The sequence below is a fragment of the Babylonia areolata genome, chromosome 4, assembly GCF_041734735.1.
Source record: "Babylonia areolata isolate BAREFJ2019XMU chromosome 4, ASM4173473v1, whole genome shotgun sequence".
Classification (NCBI taxonomy): Eukaryota; Metazoa; Mollusca; class Gastropoda; order Neogastropoda; family Buccinidae; genus Babylonia; species Babylonia areolata.
The window spans coordinates 42,863,658-42,874,746 of NC_134879.1; the positions used below are offsets into that span (position 1 = coordinate 42,863,658).

Sequence of the window (11,089 nt, forward strand, 5' to 3'; positions counted from 1 at the left end):
GTGTGATGTAGAACACTTTGCTTGTTCAACAAAATTCACTGGCAAGAACTAAGAAGCTTGTTTCAGTTTTTGTTTTATTTTATTTGGGGTAAAATAACTGTGTTTAATTCATCAGACATCAGTAATGAGATTATAGTTACAGCCCCATAATCTGTGTACTAAACTATGATCTATTGTTTATAGCTTTAGTTTTGTTGTGTTTTTCCAAAGCACACATTGTACCTGTATCAGTGTGCTTGAATACATTATATAGTGTGTATGTGCTGTGAGTGTGTATATTGTGTGGTGTGTGCTGTGCATGTGTGTGTGTTTGTGTGTGTGTGTGTTGTGACTGTGTATATTGTTTGGTGTATGCGGTTACTGTGTATATGGTGTGGTGTATGATGTGTGTGTGTGTGTGTGTGTGTGTGTGTGTGTGTGTTGTGACTGTATATTGTGTGGTGTAACCATTGCGCGTGTGTGTGTATGTGTGCCTGTTTGATTTTTTAAGTGCCTCTAGATATCCGTATTTAGAGGACAGGTGCTATTATGAATAGTAATACTAATAGTAAGCGGTACTGTCATTGATATTATTATTGTTGTTATTTACTTATTATCATCATTCTTATTGTCAGTAGTAGTAGTAGTGGTACGTGGGCAGGTCTGAGCTGTCAATACTGGCAGGAACACAAGTTGTGCTGTTAATGGTCAGCTAGATGGGCCATGTGTTCATTATTATTATGATTGTTATTATGGTTATTGTTGTCGACAGACCTACAAACTGTCAACACTGACAGGAACACAGGTCATACTGCTTGTGGCCAGTGAGGCTCTTCCCAGGGACAAAGCGTTGCACTACCCCTTTTTTTTTTCTTTTGCCTGCAGTCTTATTTGTTTTCCTGTCAAAGTGGATTTCTCTACAGAATTTTGCCAGGGACAACCATTTTGTTGCCATGGGTTCTTTTTATGTGTGCTAAGTTCACACTGTACATGGGACCTCAGTTTATCATCTCATCCGAATGACTATTGTCCAGACCACCACTCAAGATCTAGTGGAGGGGGAGAAAATACTGATGACTCTTGGGTTTGAACCAATGTGCTCAGATACTCTTGTAACCTAGGCGGACAGGTTATCATTAGGCCAACACTCCACTCCATTATTATTTTCATTATTGTTGTTAGGATGATAATTGTTGTGGGAAGGCCTACGAACTGGCAACACTGATGGGAACACAGGTCATGCTGCTTGTGGCCAGCAAGACAGGCCATGTGTACATTATTATTATGATGATTATTATTGTTGTGGGCAGGCCTACGAACTGTCAACACTGACAGGAACTCAGGTCATGCTGCTCGTGGCCAGCGAGACAGGCCATGTGTACACGTTCGCCACCCGCAAGCTGCAGCCCATGATCACCAGTGACAGCGGCAAGGCCCTGATCCAGACCTGCCTCAACTCCCCAGACCCTCCCCCAGGATCCTCCGGACACAACAGTCTGGAGCAGCGAATGAACCCATCAGGATTCGAGGAAACGGAGCTGACCTACTCTGTAGGGGAGGAAGACTCCAAGGTGAGGCCAGGAATTTGAAAATACAGGGGCGAGGGATGTTGGGGGGGAGGGGGGTGTGTGTGTGTGTGTGGGGGGGGGGGGGTTGCTGGTCATTGGTGTATGGTTTGAAACAGGTTGATAATTGATATATGTATATATATGGATATATATATGTGTGTGTGTGTGTGATATAGACTCATAGACTGGACATAGTGGAATTTGAAACAGCTATTAATACATACATACATACATACACACACACACACACACACACATATATATATATATATATATATATATATATATATACACACACACACACACACACACACACACAGTGTTAGTACTATTTACATAGACTCATAGTGGAATTTGAAACACATTACTGATTAATAGATATAATATGTATACACTCCTTGTGCAAACAACTTACTGATTGATAATACATGTTAGTATTTCATAGACTCATGGTTCACTTTGAAACACCCTACTGATTAACAGATGTGATAGATAGACTCTTTGTGTCAACAGCTTATTGATTAATAGTAATACATTTTAATATTACATAGACTCATAGTTCACTTTGAAACACGCTACTAAAGATAATATATATATATATATATATATAGAGAGAGAGAGAGAGAGAGAGACTCCTTGGGTAAACAGCTTATTGATAGTATTACATTGACTCATTGTGCAATTTGAAACACATTACTTATTAATACATATGATGCATAGACTCTTTGTGTACCAGCTGGTGATTTATGGATCATTTCTTATACTCTGTTTTAAAATATTTGTCTCTCAAAAAAAAAGTCTCTTCTTTTTCTGCAAAGATTTCATGAACTGTATGCATTTTCTGACTGTACTAAAAAAAAATGGTTCAGGTACACAAACGTTAGGCATAAAAAGTAAAACAGGCTGTCACACGCAATCTACTTTGTTTGTACATAAAAACATTGCATGCTTCATTGTGCACTGGAAATTTGCCGGATGATTTTATCTAATTCAGCAACACTCACAATCCACTGCGCTTTCTGGCTGATACAGCAGTACGGTGCATAAGTCATGGGGGTATATTGAAGTGCAGGAATCAAAATTCAGGATCTAATTCTAAGGTGGGGGTGGTTGTTTTTTTGGTGTTTTTTTTTTTTTGCTTCATGATTAATTGAAACATGTACGTTGACCATTGGACATGGTCTTCATCTGTCTGCTGAGAAGCTGGCTGGATGATATTTGTTGAGATAAAGTGTGAGAATTACAGAATGTTACGGGTTTGGACACAGTGTGGAAGATTATTTTCCATCTTTATTCAGACTTGGTTCTTCCCTTTTTTTGATAACAGAATGAATTAATAAACTATTTAAAAGAGCTGAATGCCACATACACAGATTTAACATATTCTGTTTCAGGCATGAGTTAACTCATACCACGATTTCTTCCTCTTTGGACCAGGTATGAGTATTCTCATACCAACACACTATTCTAATTTCGTTCATTCCTGCTTGGTACAGTTGACATTTTAAACTGAACCATTTACGGATTTCAGAAGTATTAAAAACAAAGCGGTGTGTGACCGATTAAATCACCAATTCTCCATCAGTTTTTGCTGCTTTAGTGAACCACCCTGTTTTTTCTCCATTGGTCCCATGTGGTGCTGGTCCAGGAGAGTTGTAGCAGACACGTAGCTGTGGTGTAGAATGAATTAAAGGCACACTTTTCAGTCTTTTCTTGTCACAGATGGTGGGGATGGAGGGGATGGGAGGAAAACCGATGCTCCAGATGTCACCCCACTCCAGTCTGGATACCCATTCATCCTCCACCGCCCTCACAGTAAGTGGCACACAGGGATGTTTTCACTTTCACTTTGGATTAGCTAGATATGTTTATGCTTTCTTTCTTCTTCTTCTCCTCCTCACCCCCCCTTCCCCCACCCCGCCACAGCTGCCCCCAGGCCTGATTAAGAGCATTTGGTTATGCTGCTGGTCAGGCATCTGCTTAGCAGATGCAGTGTAGCATATATATATGTGGATTTGCCCGAACGCAGTGACGCCTCCTTGAGTAAATGAACTGAACTGAAGTGAACAGACTGCATTGAAAACACTGTGCTTTTCATTGGGTTCATGGCACCATAGTTTTTTTTTTAAAATTTTTGACCTTCTGAGAGGCTTATGAAAAGTTATTGGATTTTGTGATTAAAAAGATGGGAGTTCAGTTTCAAGGTTTCAAAGCACAGGGATGTTTCCACCATGTTTTGGTTTTTGTTGTTGTTTTTGTTTGTTTGTTTGTTGTTGTTTTTTTTGTTTTTACCTTATGGGAAATTAAATTTTTTTGGGTTTTGTTGTTGTTGTTTTTTCAAATTTTAAGATTATGCGATAAAAAGGATGTGAGAGTTTCAGTTTCAAGGAGGTTTCAAAATACAGGGATGTTTTCACTTTTGATTGAGGTTCATGACACTAAAGTTTTTCATTTTTGATGTAAAGAGAATTTAAATGGTTTTGTTTTTTTTAAAAAGGTTTAAGGCATTTCATGGAGGTTTTAAAAAGGTGTGAGTTTCAGTTTCAAAGAAGTTTCAAAGCCATATGCAACGCCACCTCAGCTGAAAAAAGAGAGATGCCTGATCTTCACATGAACCCAAAGCATTGATCAGGCCTTGAGAGCCTACCCTCGGTTTGTGTAAAACATTAGCATATAACAGGAGGAGGGTGAGGGGTTGGTGGTGAATATGCGCATCAACACACATGCGCATTGACACCAGCATGCTTGTCATAGAAATTGACCCACACGAACAGAAAACTACAATAAGTGGAGTGATGGCCTAGAGGTAATGCGTCCGTCTAGGAAGTGAGAGAATCTGAGCGCACTGGTTCGAATCACAGTGGCCAGTATTTTCTCTCCCTCCACTAGACCTTGAGTGGTGGTCTGGACGCTAGTCATTCAGATGAGACGATAAACCAGGTCCCGTGTGCTACATGCACTTAGTGCACGTTAAAGAATCCATGGCAAGAATAGGGTTGTCCCTGGCAAAATTCTGTAGAAAAATCCACTTTCATAGGAAAACAAATAAAATTGCAGGCAGAAAAAAAGCAACAACACTCACAAAATGGTGGCGCTCTCAGTGTAGTGACACGCTCTCCCTGGGGAGAGAGCAGCCCGAACTTCATACAGAGAAATCTATTGTAACAAAAATGAGTAATACAATATAATACAACACAATACAATTCAATTCAGTTCAGTTCAGTTCAGTGCAATACAATTCAATAAATCTGTTGTGACAAAAAAGAGTATTACAATAACAGTGCAGTACAACAGAACACAAGACAGCACAACACAACACAAGACAAGCAACACAACACAACACAACACAACACAACAAGTGATCCCACTGTTAACCAGCAGAGGTATTGTCTGTCTCCACCAGGCCCCCTCAGCCAGCAGCACCGTGCGCTCGGCAGCCCACCCGAGTCTGGCGGTGTCCCCAGTCACCCAGACCGTCTCCGTCACCACCCAGCCCCCCATCCTCCCCACGGTCTCCGACAACAGCAGCAGCAGTGGCAGCAACAGCAGCAAAATCACCAGCATTCCATTACAGTTCCCTGCTGGGCTGATCCTACAGCAGACAGGTATTTGATCTCCTTCGCTTGAGTTTGAGTTGTATTGAGTGTTTGGGTTGGATTGGATGTGTGTGTGTGTGTGTGTGTGTGCAGGGTTATGCTTGTAAGTTTTCGTTTTAGTGTTTTACATGTCGGTTTTTATTTCGTACTGCGTAATTGAGCATGTTATGCATGGAAAGGTGTGAAATAAATTGAATGATTATTATTAGTTGTAATAGTTATTTATTTATTTATTATTATCATTATTATTGTTCTTGTTATTATTATGGTTAGTTTTTTTTGTTTTGTTTTTTACTGTTATTATTATAAAATAATAATAATGTTGTTTGTTTTGTTTACATGAAAGTTAGGCATCTGCTCCTTTTTCATATTTTTCAAAGCATATGCGGATCATTCCACTCACTTGGACACCTTCCTGAAACTGAAACTGTGCTGTGTGTGACTTTCAGGCAGTGGACAGCCTGTGGCCATTCCGGCCAGCCAGCTGGGAGTGACCACGGCCACCACACAGCCACAGACCATGTTCCGGACAGCCACAGGCCAACTCGTCACCACTGTCACTAGTGAGTAGGAGTGATGTGTGGTGGTGGCTAATACCAGTGGGTTCGAATCCTGCTCTCGCCCTTTCTCCCAGGTTTGACTGCAAAAATCAAACGGCGTGTCAGGTCTTTAGGATGAAACGGTAAACCAAGGTCCCGTGTGCAGCGCGCATTTGGTGCACTGAAAAAGAACCCATGGCAACAAAAGTGTTGTCCTCTAGCAACTCTTATAAAAGAAATCCACACTGATTGGTGCACAAATACATAAGCATTCGCTCAAGGCCTGTTGGGTTTTGCTGCTGCCAAACAACAAGTAATGAACAAACAAGAAGTGGTGACAACTGAACATCAGTAGCGGGATATCTGCTGATCTCTTTCATTGGTGATTTAGCAGACACAAAGGTTGTTTCCTGGCAATATTCTGTGGAAACATATACTCTGACAGAAACACAAATACGCTTGCGGGCAGAACAAAAATGGGAAGGTGCTGTCATTAATGCGATACACTCTCCCTGGGGAGAGCAGCCCAAATTTCACACATAGAAATACGTTGTGACAAAATTTGACACAACACAGCACAGCACAGCATGACACAACTCTACTCAATACAGCACAGCATGACGCAACACAGCACAGCATGACACAAAGCACACAACACAGCACAAAGTACACAGCACAGCACAGCATGACACAACACAACATACACAGCACAGTATGACACAATACAGCACAGCACAGCACGACACAACACAGCACAGCATGACACAAAGCACACAACACAGCACAAAGCACACAGCACAGCACAGCATGACACAACACAACATACACAGCACAGTATGACACAATACAGCACCGCACAGCATGACACAACACACACAGCACAGCACAGTATGACACAACACAACTCAACATCAGCACAGCTGAACATGACACATCACATCACAACTCAACACAACACACCAACTTGTGCTTCCAGACATCACATCACAACTCAACACAACACACCAACTTGTGCTTCCAGACATCACATCACAACTCAACACAACACACCAACTTGTGCTTCCAGACATCACATCACAACTCAACACAACACACCAACTTGTGCTTCCAGACATCACATCACAACTCAACACAACACGCCAACTTGTGCTTCCAGATCCCAGCCAGACGACTGGAGTTGACTCCACCAGCACAGTCACCACCCCTTCCCTCAGCTTTTTATCAGGTACAGTTTTTCCTTTTCCTTCTCTCCTCGTCTCCTTTCTTATCCTTTTTTTCTGTATCAGTCCTTTCACCTGTAATTCATCGAGAAGATCTTCAGTATTTTTTTTTCTTCTTTTTCTGGACTTTTGTTGTGTGTGTGTGTGTGTGTGTGTGTGTGTATTCCTCCTATTTTTATAAATGATTTTGTATATTATAAATAAAACATTTTGTATAGTGTGGTCAGTGTTGGAGGCGTGTTGAAGGTTCATGTGCATGGACATGACTATTTGGTTTTTTGTGTGTGTGGATGTTTGTGAATGTGTGTGTGGATGTACATGCATTTATGTGTGTGTGTTCTGTGTGTCTGCGACTCTCAGGTTCCGGAGCAACAGCGGTGACGCCAAGCCAGATCATCATGTACCAGACTCCGCAGGGTGTGATGTATGCGGCGCCCACGCCCAGTGCTGCCCTGGGGTCGGAGCGAACCATCTTCAATTTCCAGCAGCCAGCCACTGCCATCTCCATCCCCCAGGCTGAGGCCGGTCAGTAGTAAACGCAGCGCACTGATCGGTCAGACTTTGTAGCGTTCTGTAGAGCTAATGCATATGCTTGTTGAACTCTATTGCTGAAGATCAGAGTCTGTTTCGGGCATAACTACTTGTGGAAAATCCTAGAAAATGAAAGATGATACTTGTATTTTGTATTTGTATTACTCTTCTTTTTTTTTTTTTTTTTTTTTTTGTCACAACATATTTCTCTGTTTGAAATTTGGGCTGCTCTCCCCAGGGAGAGTGCATCGCTACACTGACAGCGTCACCCAATCATTTTTTGTATTTTTTCTGCCTGCAATTTTATTTGTTTTCCTGTCGAAGTGGATTTTTCGCATGGATTTTGTCAGGGACAACCCTTTTTTTGCCATGGGTTCTTTTATGTGCACTAAATGCATGCTGCACATGGGACCTCGATTTGTCATCTCATCCGAATGACTCATGTCCAGACCACCACTCAAGGTCTAGTGGAGGGGGAGAAAATACTGGCGACTGCAGGAGATCATAGTGTTCTGTGCAGAACTGCTTGTGGAGGAAAAATCCTAGAAAAAATGGAAAATGATTGTTGTGTTGCAGAAAGAAGGATGAAAAGGAAAAATGAATACTTAATCATTGCAGTTTTGTAGTACCAATAACTAGCATGCTAGATGATTCGGAAGTGTACAGAGATGCCTAGGTATGCAGGATTCATACTCATCTTGAATGTATTTGGTTGTTGTTGTTTTTCTTCTTTTTTTTCCAGGTCCTTAAAGTCCTTAGAATTTAGATTGCTTAGCTCTTCATCATCTCAGAGTGCTCAGAGGTACCTGAAAATGAAGATGTCTTGTGGAAGAACTTTTTCTTTTTAACAAAATGAAAGTGCACATTTTCTTGTGTCCATTAAAAGTTCTCAGATGTCGACTGACACTGGTTTCATCAAGGGAGGTAATCATGCCAGGCAGTACTTTCTTGTGGAAATACTGCTTTGACATTGTCAGAAATTGTGCTTTGCCTGTCGGCCTTTTGCATTCTTTTTTTCTCTTAAAAAAAAAGGAGTATTTTAATTAAATGACTTGAAAAGAATCCAGGCTATGAATGATACTCAGGGTGAAATGTCTTGCAAAGACAAAGAAGCAGGATTGTTGGTTGAGAATGCAAAATTTGCTTATGCATACAGGGTTTTGTTGTTGTTGTTGTTGTTGTTTTATCAAGACTTTCATTAATTGGACACCACTGTCAATTTTTTTGTGTGTGTGTGTGTGTGATAAAGGAGGAAAACAAAAAGTTTCACAAAAAAAATGAGATTATTGGTCAGTGGGTACTTGATAATTTATTTCACTCGTTGAGCCCTGCCCCCGAGCATAGCTGTGGCATCAAAATATGTCTCAGGAAAATGTGTTCATGTTTCCAACCTATGAAAAGAAAGGGAACCAACTTCTACAGTATTGATGTATGTGTCCACAGGTAATTTTGAAGAAAAGCAGTGTATATTTGTGTTTGAATTTCTTTTTATCTCAACAAATTTCTCTTTGTGAAATTTGGGCTGCTCTCCCCAGGGACAGCACAACGCTACACCACAGCGCCACCCTCTTTTTTTGTGTATTTTTTCCTGCGTGCAGTGTTATTTGTTTTTCCTATCGAAGTGGATTTTTTTTTCCTACAGAATTTTGCCAGGAACAACTCTTTATTGCCCTGGGTTCTTTTACGTGCGCTAAGTGCATGCTGCACACGGGACCTCAGTTTATCATCTCATCTGAATGACTAGCATCCAGACCACCACTGAAGGTCTAGCGGAGGGGGGAAGAAAATATTGGCGGCTGAGCCGTGATTCAAACCAGCGCGCTCAGATTCTCTCGCTTCCTGGGCGGACGCGTTACCTCCAGGCCATTACTCCACACATATATTCTGTGTTTCTACTGCATCAACATGGCAAGGAAGCCTGCCAAGGCTGTAAACTCCCCAGGGTTGAATGGGTTAAAATGTCCCCAGGGTTGAATGGGTTGAAATGTCCCCAGGGTTGAATGGGTTAACATGTCCCCAGGGTTGAATGGGTTGAATAGGTTAACATGTCCCCAGGGTTGAATGGGTTAAATAAAGAAAATCAGAAAATGAACTAGAGACAAAGGAACACTTCTGTAAGTGGAAGGAGAAAGGTGTGGTGATGTATGACCTGTGTTGTTGTGTGTTTCAGTGGGGGGTGGTCAGCAGATCATCACTATCCCGGTGCCTGTTTCCCTGGCCAGCACACCCCAGGTAGGTCACCACACACACATACACACCCACACACCCACAGAGAGAAACACACAAACACACACAGACACAGACACACGCACACACACACACACACACACACACACACACACAATCACACTCAAAAACACACACGCTTACATCACAAATAAGTATGACCATGTGAATGACTATGCTAATGACCAAGGTATTGATTCCATTAATATACATCTTTCATTTGAAATATGGCGGGAGTATAATTATGTACAACCATATATATGACCATGTGAATGACCATATGAAAGATCAAGGTATTTTGTTAATAGACATATATAGTTTGAAGTTCGGGGGAGGGTGGGTGGGTATAATTATGTGATTGAGTTTGTGAATAAACAGCTTTTGTTTGAAATATGTGTGTGTGTGGGGGGGGGATGAGTATAATTATGTACAACCATATGTATGACCATGTGAATGACCACATGAAAGATAAAGGGTATTTTGTTAATAGACATCTATAGTTTGAAATATAGGGGTGTGGGGGGGAGTATGATTATGTACATTATGTATGATCATGTGAATGACCACGTGTATGACCATGTGAATGACCACATGAAAGATCAAGGTATTTTGTTAATTTGTTAATACACATCTATAGTTTGAAATATGTTGGGGGGTTGGGGAGTATAATTATGTACGTTATGTATGATCATGTGAATGACCACATGGATGACCATGTGACTGTCTGCCATACGACAGGTACTGCAGCTGACCACCCCCTCCACACGGGAGCCAATGAAGACTGAAGTGTCGGTTCAAGGGCCGCCCACCTCCAAGAAGTCTCGCAAATAGTGCAGTGTGCAGTGCAGTGGCAGCAGCTGTGTGAGAGGAGGAGGAGGAGGTGGGGGGGGGTGGTGGTGGTGCATCAGAGAAGAGCTGCAGGGTCTCGGTCAGTGACAAGCAGATGCCGGACAGCCAGCCCTTAGGAACTGCTGGGTGATAGTGCACACGGACACACACATGCACTGACACAGACCCCCCACTCCTGCCCGCCCCCACACATACACACACACACACACACACACACAGGTAGCGCCAGAGCAGGTTTGATTCGCCTGTTCCCATTTCGCCTGCTCTTTGATTGTACTGCCAGCCTCCTAAGAGTTTACACACACACACACACACATGCACATGCACATGCACGCGCACACACACACACACACACAAACTCTCATACACAGACACACATACACACACATGCACACACACACTCACACATTTGCCCGTTCCCATTTTGCCAGCTTTTTGATCATACTGCCAACTGTCGGGCAACAGTGCACACACACAGACGTGCGCACGCACACACACACAGAGACGCACACACACACACGCACACACACACACGCACACACACACGCGTGCACACACACACACACACACACACACAAAGG

At 42.1% G+C, this 11,089-nt stretch overlaps 1 protein-coding gene across 1 annotated transcript in view; it reads left to right on the forward strand.

Annotated features, from left to right (window-relative positions):
* The window catches only part of LOC143281462 (serum response factor-like), a 12,314-nt gene extending 1,786 nt beyond the window's left edge, over nucleotides 1-10,528 (forward strand). The window contains exons 2-9 of the mRNA XM_076586673.1: nucleotides 1,290-1,550; nucleotides 3,270-3,362; nucleotides 4,951-5,152; nucleotides 5,593-5,706; nucleotides 6,839-6,907; nucleotides 7,263-7,427; nucleotides 9,604-9,665; nucleotides 10,398-10,528. Of these exons, the coding sequence (XP_076442788.1) occupies nucleotides 1,290-1,550; nucleotides 3,270-3,362; nucleotides 4,951-5,152; nucleotides 5,593-5,706; nucleotides 6,839-6,907; nucleotides 7,263-7,427; nucleotides 9,604-9,665; nucleotides 10,398-10,490 (1,059 nt within the window). The 3' untranslated portion in view covers nucleotides 10,491-10,528. The remainder of the gene's footprint in view (nucleotides 1-1,289; nucleotides 1,551-3,269; nucleotides 3,363-4,950; nucleotides 5,153-5,592; nucleotides 5,707-6,838; nucleotides 6,908-7,262; nucleotides 7,428-9,603; nucleotides 9,666-10,397) is intronic.
* The last annotated feature ends 561 nt before the right edge of the window (nucleotides 10,529-11,089 follow it).